The sequence below is a fragment of the Heterodontus francisci genome, chromosome X (assembly GCF_036365525.1).
Source record: "Heterodontus francisci isolate sHetFra1 chromosome X, sHetFra1.hap1, whole genome shotgun sequence".
NCBI classification, from domain to species: Eukaryota; Metazoa; Chordata; class Chondrichthyes; order Heterodontiformes; family Heterodontidae; genus Heterodontus; species Heterodontus francisci.
This window is the reverse complement of record NC_090421.1, coordinates 11101627-11122543: the sequence shown is the minus strand read 5'-3', so window position 1 is coordinate 11122543 and position 20917 is coordinate 11101627. Positions and strand designations below refer to the sequence as shown.

The 20917-nt window shown below is 45.8% G+C and overlaps 1 protein-coding gene across 6 annotated transcripts in view; it reads right to left on the bottom strand.

Moving 5' to 3' along the window:
- Positions 1–20917, bottom strand: part of LOC137358585 (formin-like protein 3) — a 179560-nt gene that overhangs the window by 18966 nt on the left and 139677 nt on the right. For all 6 annotated transcript variants that reach the window (XR_010971245.1, XM_068024592.1, XM_068024593.1 and 3 more), the window contains 4 exons: positions 19944–20012; positions 16030–16110; positions 7341–7470; positions 6310–6477 (listed from right to left, as the gene is read on the bottom strand). Coding sequence is in view for 5 of the 6 variants with exons in the window: in XM_068024592.1 (XP_067880693.1) it covers positions 6310–6477; positions 7341–7470; positions 16030–16110; positions 19944–20012 (448 nt within the window). In the remaining variant the exon portion in view is untranslated. The remainder of the gene's footprint in view (positions 1–6309; positions 6478–7340; positions 7471–16029; positions 16111–19943; positions 20013–20917) is intronic.

Sequence of the window (20917 nt, the reverse complement as noted above, 5' to 3'; positions counted from 1 at the left end):
AGAACTCACACGAGTGCAAGGTACACTGCCACTTGACAATTTATTTTATGTATCCTGTGCCCTGGTGTAGTTCAGTGAACCAATGTTCAGTTTATGCCTTAACTCTTCAAAGACAATTGCAGAATTTCAACAACAAAATCATTTCGAGTGCTGTAGCAGTCCACTTCCTATCACTGGAGTAGCCAGCCCTCCAGGATTGCCTTGGAGTCTCCAGAAATTAAAGATTAATCTGAGAAACTGCTGGGGGAATTTATTTTGAGGGAGATACAGCACTGAAACAGGCCCTTCGGCCCACCGAGTCTGTGCTGACCATCAACCACCCATTTATACTAATCCTACATTAATCCCATAGTCCCTACCACATCCCCACCTTCCCTCAATTCTCCTACCACCTATCTACACTAGGGGCAATTTGCAATGGCCAATTTACCTATCAACCTGCAAGTCTTAGAGAAAAATCAAAGGGGGCATTAAAAATGGTATGTTATTTTCATTTTCTTTGAACATTTCCATTTAGTAGTTATAAATAATATTGGAGATTGGTAAAAAGGCTGTTTGACTCAGTCAAGAATCAATTAATCAAGTAACCAAGTGTCTGTCAGCTTTCTAATTGGTGTGCGAAGGTGCTGCATGCAAAGATGGACATGTCAAGTGACCAATGGCAAGAGTGTGGGAGTGAAGTAATTCGAGGTGAGGGGTCATGTGATGAAACCTCCAGGAACATGTCCAACCCTGGTTGGCAACCCTACTTATAGCAGGCGCATTGATGCCAATGCTGGGCAGTTTATCCCCTCTGTCAGCAATACTTGAGAGCTTTGGAAAGATTTACAAGGATGAGACCAGAAAGATAGTCACTAATAAATCAAATAGGGAATTCAGAGGAAACATCTTTACCCAGAGAGTGGTGAGAATGTGGAACTCAGGAGAATGTTTCGGAGAATAGACACATTTAAGGGGAAGCTCGATAAGCATATGAGGGAGAAAGGAAGAGAGGGTTATGCTGATAGAGTTAGAGAAAGAAGGTTGAGAGTGAAGCACAAACGCTGGTATGGACTGTTTAGGTTAAATGTCCTGTTTCTGTGCTATATATTCCAAGTAATTCAACGTAAGTATGCAAGATGATTGCACCCGAATGGCTGGCACTTTTGGGCAGCACAGTGGCGCAGTGGTTAGCACCGCCGCCTCACAGCTCCAGCGACCCGGGTTCAATTCCAGGCGCTGCCTGTGTGGAGTTTGTAAGTTCTCCCTGTGTCTGCGTGGGTTTCCTCCGGGTGCTCCGGTTTCCTCCCACAAGCCAAAAGACTTGCAGGTTGGTAGGTAAATTGGCCATTATAAATTGCCCCTAGTATAGGTAGGTGGTAGGGAAATACAGGGACAGGTGGGGATGTGGTAGGGATATGGAATTAGTGTAGGATTAGTATAAATGGGTGGTTGATGGTCGGCACAGACTCGGTGGGCCGAAGGGCCTGTTTCAGTGCTGTATCTCTAAAATTAACTGATTGGCAGAGTTAAATGTAGGCTTGCATCTCAGGTTGCGAAAGGAAATCGGGGTGGAGATAGCGGAAGGGCTTGCCATAATCTTCCAATCATCCCGAAATATGGGGGAGGTGTCAGAGGATTGGAGAGTGGCAAATGTGACACCCTTATTCAAGAAAGGGTGCAAGGACATTCCTAGTAACTACAGGCTGGTCAATGGTGGGTAAGGTTTCAGAAGCAACAATCAGGGGGAAAAAAAAAAATCAACCGGCACTTGGAGAGGTTTGAGTTAATTAAAGAGAGCCAGCACAGATTTGTAAAAGGCAGATCATGTTTGATGAACCTAATCGAATTTTTTGATGATGATACAAATCGACTGCAACAGGACATAGATAGGCTAGCAGAAAGGGCAGACAGGTGGCAGTTAGAATTTAATACAGACAAGTGTGAGGTGATGCATTTTGGGAGAAGGAATAGGGAGGGGCAATATAGACTTAATGATGTTCAGGGACAGAGGAACCTGGGGGTTCACGTGCATCGATTTTTGAAGGTGGCAGGACATATTGGAAGAGTAGTTAGCAAAGCATGTGGGATCTTGGGCTTCGTAAATAAAGATAATGAGTACAAAAGCAGGGAAGTTATGCTGAACCATTATAAAGCTCTGGTGAGGCCCCAACTGCATCCAGTTCTGGTCACCACACTTTAGGAAGGATTTTTTTTTTTTTTAATATTCATTCATGGGATGTGGGCGTCGCTGGCTATGCCAGCATTTATTGCCCATCCCTAATTGCCCTTGAGAAGGTGATGGTGAGCTGCCTTCTTGAACCGCTGCAGTCCATGTGGTGTAGGTACACCCACAGTGCTGTTAGGAAGGGAGTTCCAGGATTTTGACCCAGCGACAGTGAAGGAACGGCGATATAGTTCCAAGTCAGGATGGTGTGTGACTTGGAGTGGAACTTGCAGGTGGTGGTGTTCCCATACATCTGTTGCTCTTGTCCTTCTAGGTGGTAGAGGTCGCGGGTTTGGAAGATGCTGTCAAAGGAGCCTTGGTGCGTTGCTGCAGTGCATCTTGTAGATGGTACACACTGCTGCCACTGTGCGTCAGTGGTGGAGGGAGTGAATGTTTGTAGATGGTGTGCCAATTAAGCGGGCTGCTTGGTCCTGGGTGGTGTCGAGCTTCGAGTGCTGTTGTAGCTGCACCCATCCAGGCAAGTGGGGAGTATTCCATCACACTCCTGACTTGTGCCTTGTAGATGGTGGATGTGATTGTAGGTTGTGAGAGTCCTTGAGAGGGTGCAGAGGAGGTTTACCAGAATGGTTCCAGGGATGAGGGATATTAGCAAGGTTAGGTTGGAGAAGCTGGGGTTGTTCTCCTTGGAATAAAGGAGATTGAGGGGAGATCTGATAGAGGTGTACGAGATTATGACAGGTTTCAATAAGGTAGACAAAGAAAAGCTACACCCATTAGCTGATGGTACGAGGACTATGGAACACAGATTGAAGGTTTTGGGTAAGAGATGCAGGGGGGATGTGAGGAAGAACTTTTTTTTACACACAGTGAGTGGTAATGACCTGGAACTCGCTGCCCACAAGGGTGGTGGAAGTGGAGATGATGAATGATTAGAATTTTTTTTTTAGAATTAGAATATTACAGCGCAGTACAGGCCCTTCGGCCCTCGATGTTGCGCCGATCATCTGACCTACACTATTCCATTTACATCCATATGTCTATCCAATGACCACTTAAATGCCCTTAAAGTTGGCGAGTCTACTACTGTTGCAGGCAGGGCGTTCCACGCCCCTACTACTCTCTGCGTAAAGAAACTACCTCTGACATCTGTCCTATATCTTTCACCCCTCAACTTAAAGCTATGTCCCCTCGTGTTTGCCATCCTCATCCGAGGAAAAAGACTCTCACTATCCACCCTATCTAACCCTCTGATTATCTTGTATGTCTCTATTAAGTCACCTCTCCTCCTCCTTCTCTCTAACGAAAACAACCCCAAATCCCTCAGCCTTTCCTCGTAAGACCTTCCTTCCATACCAGGCAACATCCTAGTAAATCTCCTCTGCACCCTTTCCAAAGCTTCGACATCCTTCCTATAATGCGGTGACCAGAACTGCACGCAATACTCCAGGTGCGGCCTCACCAGAGTTTTGTACAGCTGCAGCATGACCTCGTGGCTCCGAAACTCGATCCCCCTACTAATAAAGGCTAACACACCATATGCCTTCTTAACAGCCCTATTAACCTGGGTAGCAACTTTCAGGGATTTATGTACCTGGATACCAAGATCTCTCTGCTCATCGACACTACCAAGAATCTTCCCATTAGCCCAGTACTCTGCATTGCTGTTACTCCTTCCAAAGTGAATCACCTCACACTTCTCCACATTAAACTCCATTTGCCATCTCTCAGCCCAGCTCTGCAGCCTATCTATGTCCCTCTGTACCCTACAACACCCTTCGACACTATCCACAACTCCACCGACCTTCGTGTCATCCGCAAATTTACTAACCCACCCTTCTACACCCTCATCCAGGTCGTTTATAAAAATGACAAACAGCAGTGGCCCCAAAACAGAACCTTGCGGTACACCACTAGTAACTAAACTCCAGGATGAACATTTGCCATCAACCCCCACCCTCTGTCTTCTTTCAGCTAGCCAATTTCTGATCCAAAGCTCTAAATCACCTTCAACCCCATACTTGCGTATTTTCTGCAATAGCCTACCGTGGGGAACCTTATCAAACGCCTTACTGAAATCCATATACACCACATCCACGGCTTTACCCTCATCCACCTGTTTGGTCACCTTCTCGAAAAACTCAATAAGGTTTGTGAGGCACGACCTACCTTTCACAAAACCGTGCTGACTATCGCAAATGAACTTGGATGGGCACTTGAAATAAACTTGGAGAGCTGTGGGGATAGAGGGGGAACGGGACTGTAATGACTTTGACTCTAAGTGATGGGGATTGCACATAGGTCATCAAGTGTGCTTCTCCTGTAAGCTGTCCTTCCTGTCATGTGATCACAAGATAACTATGGATGAGGAGGGCAAGCCTAGATTCCCCCATCCAGAAACAAGCCACAGCAGCAGCCGCTCCCTCCCCCCTCCCCAGCTACACCACCACCCCTCCCACCAGTTTCTTAAACGATTTCAGAACTCTTTCAGATGAGATGTTAAACTGAGGCCCCATTTGCCCTCTCAGGTGGACATAAGTAATCCCACAGCACTATTTCGAAGAGGAGCTGGGGAGTTTTCCCCCAGTGTTCTGGCCGATACTTGGCCCTCAACCAACATCACAAAACTGCAGATTGCTTGGTTGTTAACACACTGCTGTTTGCAGGAGCTTGCTGTGTGCAAATTGGCTGCCGCATCTCCTGCATTACAACAGTGACGTCACTTCAAAAGCACTCCATTGGCCGTAGAGGACTTTTGAGATGTCCTGTGGTTGTCAAAGGGGCTATATAAATGCAAGTCTTTCTTCTTTCCTTCTCCACCAATCCACCCCTCGAGTCCACTCCATCTGTTGATCTGTGTGCGCGTGTGTGAGTGCAGAGTCTCCTGATTATCAATCCTAAATTTAACCAGTTTGATCCTGCATCACCTTGTCCTGCTGTCATGGTCTAATTTGAAGTCATGTTCTGGATTTCATTTTTCTAGACTATTTACTACCTGATGTACCTCGATGGGCGTCAGTGTGGCTCGGTTGGCAGCACTCTGAGTCAGAAGGTTCTGGGCTTCAAGTCCCATGCTAGGAAATCAGCACATAATCCAGGCTAACACTCCAATGCAGTACTGAGGGAGTGCTTCTTTGTTGGAGGTGCCATCCTTTAGTTGAGATATTAAACCAAGGCCCCGTCCGCCTGTTCAGGTGGATGTTCAGGATCCCATGGCACTATTTGAAGAGCAGAGAGTTCGACCAGTGTCCCAGCCAATATTCCACTTTGACCTCTTCCCACTGAAAAAAAAGCTACCTGGCCATTTATCTCAGAGCTATTGGTGGGATCTTGCTGTGTGCAAAATGGCCACCACAAATTTACTGCGCAGCACGGAGACATTGGAGAGATGAGAAATCGATACTTTACAAGTAAAACTCTTTCCTTCCATAAAAGTCCCCTCTTAACCGCCTCCATGACACGAGGGATTGGGTCAGCCTCCTGGCTCGTTGCCAAGCCTGCCTCCAGGACTTGAATGTCCTGTGTGCGCTGTTGACCAAAATTAGACACATGACTTCAGGTTTCATGAGTTCCCTGTGACTGGAAGGGGAGGCGGTTACACGATGGAAAATCAAAATTTGAACTTGAAGTACTTTTTTCATTTTGAAGTGTAGTCACTGTTATTAAGTTAAGAAACGTGGCAGTCAATCTGTGCACAGCAAGATCCCACAAACAACAGAGACACAGATGATCAGATAATCTGCTTTTTTTCTAAATGGTGTTCGCTGAGGAATAATTATTGGCCATAACACCAGGCACAACTCCCCTGCTCCTCTTGAAGACCTTTTACGCCCCCCTCAGGGGGTAGACAGTGCCTCGGTTTGACATCTCGTCTGAAAGACTCTGTGATGAGATTGGAATCTTAGCACTCCTGGCAATTTCCTAATCTATAACCTGTTACAGTGTGTACAGGATGACAGATCCATTGGGGGGGGGGGGGGGGGGGCAGAAACGAGGTTAATTCTAACCATTTTATATTTAGGGCTCATCTTATACCTGACCTGAAAGCCCTTGATTTAGTCACCGGGTGGAAAGAATAGAAAGGCTTAACTGTTTGAACAGCAGGTTAGTTTGATACAGAGAGGAAGCTCAATGATACATTCTACTTGCCTGTGCAGTTCTGGAATCTTTCTGAAGTTTTTCCAGCTTCCCTTCATTTTGTGACAGGAAATCTTTCAACACCACATTGTGCTCGTGCATACTGCTCTCTCGTTTGACCAGCTCCATGTTGTGTCCCATCTCCTTTACATCCAATAGGACATTTTCCAATGACACTGCAAGAGGAAACAATGTAAAAAGGTCATGAAAATACCCAGAAGCTGTCTCTATCAATACACCCCTACTGGCAAATAGAACCATCACAAGACATGAGAAAGAGGTTTTAAACTTATTACCACAAGCTCTCCCTACCTACTATGCTACTTCCTGTGCACTTCTGTCAATGGCACTCAAGAACGTTAAAAGGAGATGCTAGATAAATCGGCCAAAATAACTCACCGTTTGACTTCCCTTTCTTTTAGGGAAAGCCATCTAGATTCTATTTGGTGCCATCTTCACAGAATGATACCACTCAGAAGGCGGCCAGTCGGCCCATCATACCTGTGCTGGCTCTTTGGCAGCACTATCCAATTTGTCCCACTCCCCTGCCCTCAACCCAGAGCCCTACAAATATTTTTCTTTCAAGTATTTATCCGATTCTCTTTTGAAAGTTACTATTGAATCTATTTCCATCACCCTTTTAGGCAGTGCATTCCAGACCTCAAAAACTTGCTCTGTGGGAAAAAAAAGTTTCCTCGTGTCACCTCTGGTTCTTTTGCCAATTAAATTAAATCTGTGTCCTCTAGTTACTGTCCCTTCTACCAATGGAAAGAGTTTCTCTTTATTTACTCAATCAAAACCATTCATGATTTTGAACACCTCGATCAAATCGCTTAATCTTTTCTGCTTGCAGGAGAACAACCCCAGTTTCTCCAGTCTCTCCACATAACTGAAGTCTTTCAGGCCTGGTACCATGAAAATATCATCTTCTGGGATCTGTGGTGGGAATGGCTCCGTCCAGAGTGAAACTAAGGCAATCTGTCCTTTAACATGAAAGGACAGGAGATTAGGGTTGGACCAGCCCAGTGCCGACACTAACCTGCAGCAGCTTTATCGATGAAATGCAGCTCACTCCAGAATGTGGCAATGTTAGAGTACTTCTGCTTTATGACGATCGCAATGTAGTGCAACAGGGTCAGCTTCCGATCAGTGGATTTGGTATCCAAGAGCTGGGCACACAAGAAACATTTTAAATCACAGAGAATCATTCTGCCTTTTATTCATCAGCCCCAGCCGCCTTTTATAAACATTGTCACTTCTTGACTCATCAAATTCCTTGCACGGCATCAAACTGAGATAAAGCCAAAAAGCAACCTTACAATTATTTCCCTGCCTCCCGAGCCAAGCTTACTCCCCTGCTCAAGGGCTGCTGTCGTACAAGTTGGCCTTACTTACCCCATCCTAAGTCGCCACTCTTTCTGTCAGCTTAATCACGAAAGGTCAATTTTCAGGGTACCCCCCGCTCCCCCACCACTGGGAACAGCAAGATCAATTGTAACAAAAATGGGAATCCAAAAGTTTTCTCTCGGCAAATAATAGTAAAAGGGTGGCAAAAAAGGAGGGGTGGGGACGATTAGGGACCAAAAAAGGTACTTACATATGGAGGTAGAGGGCATGGCTGAGGTACTAAATGAATACTTTGCATCTTTTTAAAAATTCATTTATGGGATGTGGGCGTCGCTGGCCAGGTCAGCATTTATTGCCCATCCCTAATTGCCCTTGAGAAGATGGTGGTGAGCTGCCTTCTTGAACCGCTGCAGTCCATTTGGGGTAGGTACACCCACAATGCTGTTAGGGAGGGAGTTCCAGGATTTTGACCCAGCGACAGTGAAGGAACGGCGATATAGTTCCAAGTCAGGATGGTGTGTGACTTGGAGGGGAACTTGCAGGTGGTGGTGTTCCCATGCATTTGCTGTCCTTGTCTTTCTAGTTGGTAGAGGTCACGGGTTTGGAAGGTGCTGTCTAAGGAGCCTTGGTGCATTGCATCTTGTAGATGGTACACACTGCAGCCACTGTGCGTCGGTGGTGGAGGGAGTGAATGTTTGTGGATGGGGTGCCAATCAAGTGGGCTGCTTTGTCCTGGATGGTGTCGAGCTTCTTGAATGTTGTTGGAGCTGCACCCATCCATGCAAGTGGAGAGTATTCCATCACACTCCTGACTTGTGCCTTGTAGATGGTGGACAGGCTTTGAGGACTCAGGAGGTGAGTTACCCGCCTCAGGATTCCGAGCCTCTGACCTTCTCTTGTAGCCCTTAGGATGTTGATAGTGGGGGATTCAGCGATGGTAATGCCATTGAATGTCATGGGGACATGGTTAGATTCTCTCTTGTTGGAGATGATCATTGCCTGGCACTTGTGTGGCGCGAATGTTACTTGCCACTTATCAGCCCAAGCCTGGATATTGTCCAGGTCTTGCTGCATTTCTAGACGGACTGCTTCAGTATCTGAGGAGTCACGAATGGTGCTGAACATTGTGCAATCATCAGCGAACATTCCCACTTCTGACCTTATGATTGAAGGAAGATAATTGATGAAGCAGCTGAAGATGGTTGGGCCTAGGACACTACCCTGAGGAACTCCTGCAGTGATGTCCTGGAGCTCAGATGTTTGACCTCCAACAACCACAACCATCTTCCTTTGCGCTAGGTATGACTCCAGCCAGCAGAGGGTTTTCCCCCTGATTCCCATTGACCTCAGTTTTGCTTGGGCTCCTTGATGCCATACTCGGTCAAATGCTGCCTTGATGTCAAGGGCAGTCACTCTCACCTCACCTCTTGAGTTCAGCTCTTTTGTCCATGTTTGAACCAAGGCTGTAATGAGGTCAGGAGCTGAGTGACCCTGGCAGAACCCAAACTGAGCGTCACCAAGCAGGTTATTGCTAAGCAAGTGCCGCTTGATGGCACTATTGATGACACCTTCCATCACTTTACTGATGATTGAGAGTAGACTGATAGGGCGGTAATTGGCCGGGTTGGACTTGTCCTGCTTTTTGTGTACAGGACATACCTGGGCAATTTTCCACATTGCAGGGTAGATGCCAGTGTTGTAGCTGTACTGGAACAGCTTGGCTAGGGGCACGACAAGTTCTGGAGCACAGGTCTTCAGTACTATTGCTGGAATATTGTCAGGGCCCATAGCTTTTTCAGTATCCAGTGCCTTCAGTCGTTTTTTGATATCACGCAGAGTGAATCAAATTGGCTAGAGTCTGGCATCTGTGATGCTGGGGACTTTAGGAGGAGGCCGAGATGGATCGGCAACTCGGCACTTCTGGCTGAAGATTGTTGCAAATGCTTCAGCCTTATCTTTCGCACTGATGTGCTGGGCTCCCCCATCATTGAGGATGGGGATATTTGTGGAGCCACCTCCTCCAGTTAGTTGTTTGATTGTCCACCACCATTCATTGCTGGATGTGGCAGGACTGCAGAGCTTAGATCTGATCCGTTGGTTATGCGATCGCTTCGCTCTATCACATGCTGCTTACGCAGTTTGGCACGCAGATAGTCCTGTGTTGTAGCTTCACCAGGTTGACACCTCATTTTGAGGTATGCCTGGTGTTGCTCCTGGCATGCCCTCTTGCACTCTTCATTGAACCAGGGTTGGTCTCCTGGCTTGATGGTAATGGTAGAGTGGGGGATATGCCGGGCCACAAGGTTACAGATTGTGGTTGAGTACAATTCTGCGGCTGCTGATGGCCCACAGCGCCCCATGGATGCCCAGTTTTGCGTTGCTAGATCTGTTCGAAATCTATCCCATTTAGCACGGTGGTAGTGCCACACAACACGATGGAGGGTATCCTCAATGTGAAGGCGGGACTTCGTCTCCACAAGGACTGTGCGGTGGTCACTCCTACCAATACTGTCATGGACAGAAGCATCTGCAGCAGGCAGATTGGTGAGGACGAGGTCAGGTATGTTTTCCCCTCTTGTTGGTTCCCTCACCACCTGCTGCATACCCAGTCTAGCAGATATGTCCTTTCGGACTCGGCCAGCTCGGTCAGTAGTGGTGCTACTGAGCCACTCTTGGTGATGGACATTGAAGTCCCCCACCCAGAGTACATTTTGTGCCCTTGCCACCCTCAGTGCTTCCTGCAAGTGCTGTTCAACATGGAGGAGTACTGACTCATCAGCTGAGGGAGGGCGGTAGGTGGTAATCAGCAGGAGGTTTCCTTGTCCATGTTTGATCTGATGCCATGAGACTTCATGGGGTCCAGAGCTGATGTTGAGGACTCCCAGGGCAACTCACTTCCTACTGTATACCACTGTGCCACCACCTCTGCTGGGTCTGTCCTGCCAGTGGGACAGGACATACCTGGGGATGGTGATGGCAGTGTCTGGGACATTGTCTGTAAGGTATGATTCCGCGAGTATGACTATGTCAGGCTGTTGCTTGACTAGTCTGTGGTACAGCTCTCCCAACTTTGGCCTCAGCTCCCAGATGTTATTAAGGAGGACTTTGTAGGGTCGACAGGGCTGGGTTTGCCATTGTCGTTTCCGGTGCCTTTTGTCGTTACCAAGGACAAGGATGCTGCCAGAGTCATAGTAAATGAGGAAGTAGTAGAGACACTGGATGGGCTAAAAATTGATAGAGATATTAGAAAGGCTGACTGTACTTAAAGTTGATAAGTCATGATACATTCAAGGATATGGAGAGAAGTAAGGGTGGAAACTGCAGAGGCACTGGCCATAATCTTCCAATCCTCCTTAGATACAGGTGTAGTGCCAGAGGACTGGAGAACTGCAAATGTTACACCCTTGTTAAAAAAAGGGTGTAAGGATAAACCCAGCAACTACACGGCAGTCAGTTTAACATCGGTGGTGGGAAAGCTTTTAGAAATTATAATCCGTGACAAAATTAACAATTAATCTACATTTGTCCAAGTGACTAAGGAAAACCAGCAAAGATTTTTTTTTAAAAGGCAAATTGTGTTCAACAAACTTGCTTGAGTTTTTTGATGGAGTAATGGAGAGGGTAAATGAGGGTAATGTGGGTGATGTGGTGTATATGGACTTCCAAAAGGCGTTTGATGAAGTGCCACGTAACAGGCTTGCCAGCAAAGTTGAAGCTCATTGAATAAGTGGCAGCATGGATACGAAGTTGGCTGAGTGACAGGAAACAGAGTAGTTGTGAACAGTTGTTTTTCAGACTGGAGGAAGGTATACAGTTGTGTTCCCCAGAGATCGCTAACAGGACCACGGCTTTTCTTGATCTATATTAATAACCTAGACTTGGGTGTAGAGGTCACAATTTCAAAATCTGCAGATGACACAAAATATGGACATATTGTGAACTGTGAGGAGGATAGTGATTGGCATCAAGAGGCCATAGACAGGCTGGTGGAATGGGTGTATATATGGCAGATGAAATTTAATGCACAGAAATGTGAAGTGATACATTTTGGTAGGAAGAACAAGGCGAGGCAAGATAAAATAAAGGGTACAATTCTAAAGGGGGTGCAAGACCAGAGGAACCGGGGGGTATAGAACCATAGAAAAATTACAGCGCAGAAGGAGGCCATTCAGCCCGTCGTGTCCGTACCAGCCGAAAAACTAGCCGCCCAATCTAATTCCACCTTCCAGCACCTGGTCCGTAGCCTTGCAGGTTACAGCACTTCAGGTGCATGTCCAGGTACCTTTTAAAAAGAGTTGAGGGTTTCTGCCTCCACCACCATTCCTGGCAGTGAATTCCAGACACCCATTACCCTCTGGGTGAAAAGGTTTTTCCTCACGTTCCCTCTAATCCTTCTACCAATCACCTCAAATCTGTGCCCCCTGGTAAGTGACCTCTCCGCTAAGGGAAACAGGTCCTTCCTGTCTATTCTATCTCGGCCCCTCATAATTTTGTACCCCTCAATTAAGTCACCCCTCAAACTCCTCTGTTCGAAGGAAAACAACCCTAGCCGATCCAATCTTTCCTCATAGCTGCAACTTTCACGCCCTGGTAACATGCTTGTAAATCTCCTCTGTACTCTCTCCAGAGTAATTATGTCCTTCCTGTAATGTGGTGACCAGAACTGTACACAATACTCCAACTGTTGTCGAACCAGTGTTTTATATAGTTCCAGCATTACATCCCTGCTTTTGTATTCTATACCTTGGCCAATAAAGGAAAGCATTCCATATGCCTTCTTCACCACTCTATCTACCTGTCCTGCCACCTTCAGGGAGCTGTGGACATGCATTCCAAGGTCTCTCACTTCCTCTACCTCTCTCAATATCCTCCAGTTTATTGTGTATTGCCTCACTTTATTTGCCCTCCCCAAGTGCATTACCTCACAGTTCTCTGGATTGAATTCCATTTGCCACTTTTCTGCCCACTCAACCAAACCATGGATATCATTCCGGAGTCTACAGCTATCCTCTTCACTATCAACTACACGACCAATTGGGTATCTGTGCACAAATCGTTGAAGGTGGCAGGGCAGGTTGAGAAACTGGTTAAAAAGGTAGATAGGATACTGGGCTTTATAAATACAGGCATAGAGTACAAAAGCAAGGAAATTTTGGTGAACTTTTATAAAACATTGATTCGACCTCAACTGGAGTATTGCGTCCAATTCTGGGCACCACACTTGAGGAAGGATGTGAAGGCTTCAGATAGGGTGCAGAAAAGATTTACGAGAATAGTTGCAGGGATGAAGGACTCCAGTTACACGGATAGATTGGAGAAGCTGGGGTGGCTCTCCTTGTGAGAAAGAAGGCTGAGAGGAGATTTGATAGAGGTGTTCAAAATCATGAGGGTTCTAGACAGAGTCGAGAGAGATTGTTCCCATTGATGGGATGGTCGAGAACCCGAGAACACAGATTTAAGGTGGGTGGCAAAAGAACGAAAGGCGATATGAGGAAAAACATTTTGTTTCTTTAACACTGAGTGGTTAGGATCTGGAATGCACTGCCTGAGAGTGTGGTGGAGGCAGGTTCAATCATGGCTTTCAAAAGGGAATTGGATAGGCACTTGGAGAAAAAAATTTGCAGGGCTACACAGAAAGGGTGGGAGAATGGGACGAGCTAAATTGCTCTTGCAGAGAGCCGGTACGGACTCGATGGGCCAAATCCATTTATAGCTTCGCATTATGTAGTAATTCAGTAAAACTTCAAGATGAACCCACAATGGGGGGAAAAGAATTCAGCATGAATAAAAACATTATTGTCGTGACTGCCCTCTTGTGGGGATTACAATGTGAAATGGGAATTTGCTGTGCTAGGCAACTGCCCAATCCCAGCAGCAATGGATTGCTAGGGTGGTTGCTCCAGACAACCAACAACATTGAAAGTTCAAACCTCCCTAAATACCAGTTTCACTTCTTGAAAAGAAATACCCGCGGCATAAATGACTTTCTGCAAGTCAGACTAATGCAACGTGAATAATTTGCAAAATACTTAACCCCTTGAACCAGAATCAGGTTCAGCAACTTCCAGGCTCCATGGGCTGGCTATTTATTTTTCAATTCTCAAGCCTCAATGTTGGAAGACGCACTGATACTTAAACCTACTCAGGTATCAGCGAGGAGCTTTACTGCTGTGATATAAATCCTACAGAATTCCGCATATCTGCTTCAAAGTACATTATTGAACACTTGACTTCTGTTTGTCCACTATTTCAATCTCTTCGTTGCAAAAAATAAATGTTCCTGCCATTTTCATTAAGGGTTGGAATACTGCAGGCTATGTGGTGATGTTTTTTCTAATATATCCCCAGGCTACATTTTAATCTTTTGGTTTTCAGCGATGTTAATTGGCCACAGCTTTGAATTCAGCTATTTCCTCCATCAAGATATCCCATTGACCAGAACACAACAATAGTACCCAAGGTTTGACAAAATTACTGTGGTTTTCAATACTTCCGTACTAACATGTCCCTTTTCAAAGAGATGCTTCATAAGGCAGACACAGCAGGGCAGGCTCGGCCTTCATCTCTTTTAGGACTGGGAGGTCTAAGCTGTGAATGTACAGTAGGCTTTTTGGCTTCAAGAGCTGGTTTTAGAAAAGATTAACCATGCAGTTGAACTTGTCTCGTAGAAAATGTGCTTGCATTCCAGTGGCTGCCAATAAGAGATGACAAATCGCCAGTTGGCAAACTCGGCATTGTTTAATGTAAAAAGGCCATGGTTATAATCTTGGGAAAAATAAAACACTTTTGAAAACATTTTACACAGAAACAGATTTCTAAAAAAAATGCCGTGGTGGAAAGAAAATAAAACTGGGAATGCTGGAAATCTGAAATGAATAAAAAAAAACACACTACTTCTCACTTGGGTAAATGTCTCAGACTCCCCCAGGGGATCTTGCGCACCAAGCAGAAACAGGAAGAGGCCATTCAGCCCCTCGGGCTCGTTCCAGCATTCAATTAGATCACAGCTGATCTGTACCTCAACTCCCAGTTTTACTCCATATCCCTTGATACCCTAAAACCAACAAAAAAAAATCTATGCATCTCTGCCTTGAAAATTCCGATTGAGCCCCAGTGTCTGTAGCGGAGGGATTTCCAGATTTCCACTACCCTTTGTGTGAAAAGGTGCTTCCTGATTGCACCTAGCTCTAGTTTTAAGACTATGCTTCCTTGTTTCGTATTCCTCCACCAGAGAAAATAGTTTCTCTGTAGCTACCTTATTGAATCCTTTTAACATTTTAAATGCCTCAATCAGATCAGCCCCCTCTACCTTCAAGTTTGGAGAATGGAAAGAGGTTACAGGAGGTGACTGAAGGTGCAGTTGAAAAGGCTGGGAGTGCCCACAAGTTCTACCCCCTGAAACAGTAATCTGCCTCCCCCTGCTTTCTGGTTCACTGTGTACTTGGATCATTTCCTGTTTTTTTTTTCAAAATCTCTTTAAATGTGATCACAGGCTGAAATGTTGACAGTGCTTTTTTAACACTCAAGTGTATGAAATAAACAGTTGGGGAGCACATCCTGTTTCGGGCAGTAACGCTCCAGAGTGCAAGTGAATGGAATGTGATTTTGATAAATTGAGCTTCTATATTTAGCCTAAGTTATGTGTTTGTCCAGAAGCAACTAATCCTGGGGGTGGGGGGCAGGGATGATGGGGGGAGGGAAATCAGGCAGTTACAAGACTGTCTTTGTGTCTCTGAAACTGGTGTTTAAATCCAGCCTAGACTGGCAGGGTAAAACATCTCCTCGCTGCTGACTGAAAAAGGTACAAACATGAGCTGGCTTTGAGGGCTCTGAATTTCAATACACCAGAAAGTCAACCAGAATCAGAAATGGCCAACATACTGGTACCAGAAACGAGATAACGGACAGGCACAGGCTCCCCTCTGACAGCAGGGCCACAACGTGTCAGTGGGTCAGCAGAGAAACTGCTGCACTCAACAAACCAAAGCATCCGCTGGCCCAAAAGTTTCTCCCATTCCCTCTCACAGCTGTCTTTAACTGCAAGAAGGGCTCTTCCTTCAAGTTCTGAAACTGTCAAAAGTCGCACAGTGCAGGACATCACTCAAGTTGCAAAGAGGAAGGTGGAAGACAAAGGAAGACAACATAGCAGGACTAGGGTCAAATGCCGGTTTGGGCCACTTCAGGATTGCCTGCACATGCCTATTAGAAATCAATAGGCTTTATTTCGTGGGGGTGCGGGGCATGCTCTAAGTCTGTCCACATCAAATATATTAGCACACACTTAATAAAGAATACCCTAATGAAGCAGATTGCCTGTATTGAGAATGGGAGGCGTCAGCAGTACATTACCCTGCAGAGTGTGAATGGAATACAATACATACCAGGTCCAAACTCTGAAGTTTGAAGCCATACACAGCTCCTCTTTTACTGCTATTCATGTAGTTACCGAGTGCCAGAATGATCTAGGGAGAGGAAGGAGAAAGACAGGTTACTAGTTACATTACAGAGAATATCAATTGATCCACATATGCTACAGTAGCATGAAAGGCAACTGTGATCTCAGTGTGCACTACACAACTGACATAACCCTTTATGGGACAGGCATACTGTAGGCTAGTGGTACTCGCAGTACAGACACTTGCAGCCTATTTCCCTTCATCTGTGGCCCTTGGAGGACTTGCTGCTCAAGGTGCTGCCCGCCCTCCAGTTGCAGCCTTTCCAGCTCTGTGATGTTAACAGAGCTGGGATTCAGTGCTGTCCCTTTCCTTTGCCTTCATTGCCCTTCTGTAAAAAGATAGCAACTATTAGAAGGCAGTGGCGTAGTGGTAGCGTCACTAGACTAATAATCCAGAGCCCAGGCTAATGCTCTGGGGCCATGGGTTCAAATCCCACCATGGCAGATGGTAAAATTTGAATTCAATTAATAAATCTGGAATTGACGATTGTTGTAAAAACCCATCTGGCCCGATAGGGAAGGAAATCTGCCATCCTTACCTGGTCTGGCCTACATGCGACTCCAGACCCACAGAAATGTGGTTGACTCTTAAATGCCCTCTGAAATGGCCCAGCAATCCACTCAGTTCAAGGGCAATTAGGGATGGGCAACAAATGCTGGCCTTGCCAACGACGCCCACAAACGAATAAAGAGAAAAAAAATTAGGAGAGCTTCTGAACAAATGGAACTCATTTTCCCAATTGCAGTTCCTTAGACGGCCTCTAGTTGCGCACATGATCTCGGTGGACACTTCCAGCGTGCAGTATTGAGACAGTGCTGAACTGTCGGAGGTGTCGTCTTTGGGAGAGATGGTTGTAAAAGATCCCACAGTCAGTATTGAGGAGTTCTCTCTGCTTTCCTGACCATCACTAGCATGGACTTGTTAGGCTGAGTGGCCTGTTTCTGTGCTGCAAATAATGCGTAATCACGAAAACAGACCATCTAGTTATTGGCTTATTGTTTTTGGGAGCTTGCTGTGCACAAATTGGCTGCCGCGTTTCCTAATTACAACAGTTGACTACACTTCAAAAGTACTTCATTGACTGTAAAATGCTTTGGGATGTCGAGGTCATGAAAGGTGCTATAGAAATGCAAGTTCTTTCTTCTTTCATTTATTAGCTTTTGGGAAGGGCCTGGTCTCCACTCAACAATTGCCCACCATGGCGTGATTAAAACCCCATCATTCAATGCTGCAGTGTGGGGTAGGATTACAGAGACAGGATCCTACCTGGGATCATGGGCATCAGCAAAGAGGTTAGTTAAGCAACACAGGCACACACTTAAATACTAGCAGGTACTGCAGATACCCTTCTGGAGTTGGAAATGATCCCAGTTTAGTCTCCGATCACAACAGGCAGGTAACTGAAGCGAAAAATGTTTTAAGCAAAGCTCTGTAACACTTAATATTTTTATTTATTTATTTAGAGATACAGCACTGAAACAGGCCCTTCGGCCCACCGAGTCTGTGCCGACCAACAACCACCCATTTATACTAACCCTACAGTAATCCCATATTCCCTATCACCTACCTACACTAGGGGCAATTTACAATGGCCAATTTACCTACCACCTGCAAGTCTTTGGCTGTGGGAGGAAACCGGAGCACCCGGCAGAAACCCACGCAGACACAGGGAGAACTTGCAAACTCCGCACGGGCAGTACCCAGAATCGAACCCGGGTCCCTGGAGCTGTGAGGCTGTGGTGCTAACCACTGCGCCGCCCATAAAGATTGCTGATTTTCCACATGATGTACATAACTCATGTCATAAAACTACATTTTACTGGGACTGCTTTGCGATCAGTTGTATTTTTACATATGCTTTCACGGAAATAGCTGAACATCTTTTCTCCACTTGCCACTCCATTCTAAGCAGAAGTTGCTTTTTACTTCTGAAATAGCATGTGCTTTTCATGTCCGTTTTGAAAATTACTCAATGTACAAAAGCAAAATACTGTGGATGCTGGAAATCTGAAATAAAAAACAGAAAATGCTGGAAACCCGCCAGACCTGTTAAGTGTTTCCAGCATTTTCTGTTATTACTCCCTGAATGCATCTGTTTGACATTACCCAGCACTTCTTTAGTCACCCTGTAAGTGTACAAATTTGTGTAGCGCCTTCAGCTGCTTGGGCCCTCAGCTCTGGAATTCCATCCCCAAAACCCCTCTGCCACTCCACCACACTCTCTTCCTTTGAGGTGCTCATTAAAACGTACCTCTTTAGCCAAGCTTTTGGTCACTTGTCCCAATGTCTCCTTACATGGCTCAGTGTCAAATTTTGTTTAACACTCCTATGAAGTACCTTGGGAGATTTTACTCAGGTAAAGGCTCTATATTAATGCACGTTGTTGCTGTCAAATGGAAGGGTAGGGATACTGTCACAGAAACTCATAGGAACAATAGGAACAGGAGTCGGCCATTTTTCCCCTCAAGCCTGTTCTGTCATTCATTGAGATCACAGTTGACCTTCGACCGAACTTCATATATGCTCCTTTGCCCATAGCGCTCATTACCTTTGCTTAACAGAATTCTATCAATCTCAGATTTAAAATTCACAATTGATTGAGCATCAATTGCCATTTGTGAAAGAGAGTTCCAAACTTCTACCAGCTTTTGTGTGTAGACATGTTTCCCAATTTCTCTCTTGAAAGGTCTGGCTCTAACTTTTAGACTCTGCCCCCTAGTCCTAGAAACACCCCTCCCACCACCAATAAAACCAGCAAAAATAGTTTCATCCAATCTACCCTTCAATATCTTGAAAACTTTGATCAAATCACCCCTTACCTTCCTAAATTCCAGGGAATACAACCCTAGTTTGTATAATTTCTTCTTGTAATTTAATTCTTGAAGTCCAGGTATCATTCTAGTCAACATATGCTGCACTCCCTCCAAGGCCAATATATCCTTCCTAAGGTGTGGTGCCCAGAACTCTACTGCAGCAGAAAAGCTGGATTCAAGCAGTTCTCAAATCTTTGGACGAGCAGCTAAACATACAAGACTGCATTGTCATTGGGGCGGTCTTAACTGTTTTTACACTGGTGGAGTCATGCATGTATAACTAGGAAGGGTGAAATTAAACTAGCTCTTCAATTTTGGAGGAGATGTCCGATCCTTTTCCCAGGAGAACAAGAAACCTGCTCCCAACCCACCCAGTGCCAGCCAGGGTTCAGTGGGTAGCATGCCAGCCCCCGAGTCAGCAGGTTGCGGATTCAACTCTCACTCCAGAGACATCAGCACATAGTCTAGATGGACCCTTCAGTGCAGTACTGAGGGGAGCGCTGCACCGTTACAGCTGCCATTTTTCAGAGGAGACGTCAAACCAAGGCCCCATCTGCTCTCTCAGGTGCGCGCAAAAGATCCCAGAAGAGTTTTCGTGGCCAATATTTATCCCTCAACCGACATCACTAAAACAGATGAGCTGGTCCTTATTATATTGCTGTTTGTGGGAGCTTGCTTGGTGCAAATTGGCTGTCACATTTCCTACATTACAACAGTGACCACACTTCCAAAAAGTATTGCTTTGGGTGCAAAGCACCTTGGGACATCCTGAGGTTGTGAAAGGTGCCAAATAAATGCAAGTCTTTCTTCATAGTAGGTTTTGACCAGCCTATGAGGAGATGGGCAGGAATGACACATGGTAACTGGTCTTCAAATGTACCCTCCACTGCAGAACTATGTGGCATCAGCACAGCAGAATCTGGCAACATGATGTGGGCAAAACTGCTCTGGAGTCCTAATCCATGGATACGCTGATATACGGTGCAGATCGTATCCTGATAGGAACATCAGTGAAAGCACACTCACCTCCAGCATTCTCTTCAACTTCTGTGAGGTCTTAATTGATGCGGAGGCTGCTATTATTGCATTCAGTTGCTAGAAGAAAACATTATAACATAAAGTAACTTCCAGATTGCATATATTGGGATGAAGATATTAATCTTAGATATGAATTTGAAAAAACCCATTTTGTAAATATATTGGAACAGAGTGTTTGGGGGATTTCAAGAGTAAATTGAAAGGTAGATTTTGCTAACAGTTGATGGTCAAAGATATCAGGTGTCGAGCCTCAGACTGTTGACAGCAGCAATCTGCAGTTGAAGAGAAAGGTGGGAGAGGAAAAAATGAATGGAGGAAGAGAGAGATAAAGGAGACTGAGCAAGATGGAAAGAAAAGAGGAGTATACCGTTTTGGATACTGCTGGGGGTGGGGGATGGCCTATCAGGGGAAAACAGCAGCCAGAGCAGTGGCACCACAGCTGGCACTGTTGTTCAGCAGGGGGGGACAAAGCGCAGAAGAGCAATAGTTATAGGGGACTCTATAGTCAGGGGCACAGATAGGCGCTTCTGTGGATGTGAAAGAGACTCCAGGATGGTATGTTGCCTCCCTGGTGCCAGGGTCAAGGATGTCTCTGAACGGACAGGGGGCATTCTGAAGGGGGAGGGTGAACAGCCAGAGGTTGTGGTACACATTGGTACCAACGACATAGGCAGGAAGAGTGATGAGGTCCTGCAGGGGGAGTTGAGGGAGTTAGGTAGAAAGTTAAAAAACAGGACTGCTAGGGTTGTAATCTCGGGATTACTCCCTGTGCCACGTGCCAGTGAGGCTAGAAATAGAAAGATAGTGCAGCTAAACACGTGGCTGAACAGCTGGTGTAGAAGGGAGGGTTTCAGATATCTGGACCATTGGGATCTCTTCAGGGACAGATGGGACCTGTACAAGAAGGACGGGTTGCATCTAAACTGGAGGGGCACAAATATCCTGGCTGCGAGGTTTGCTAG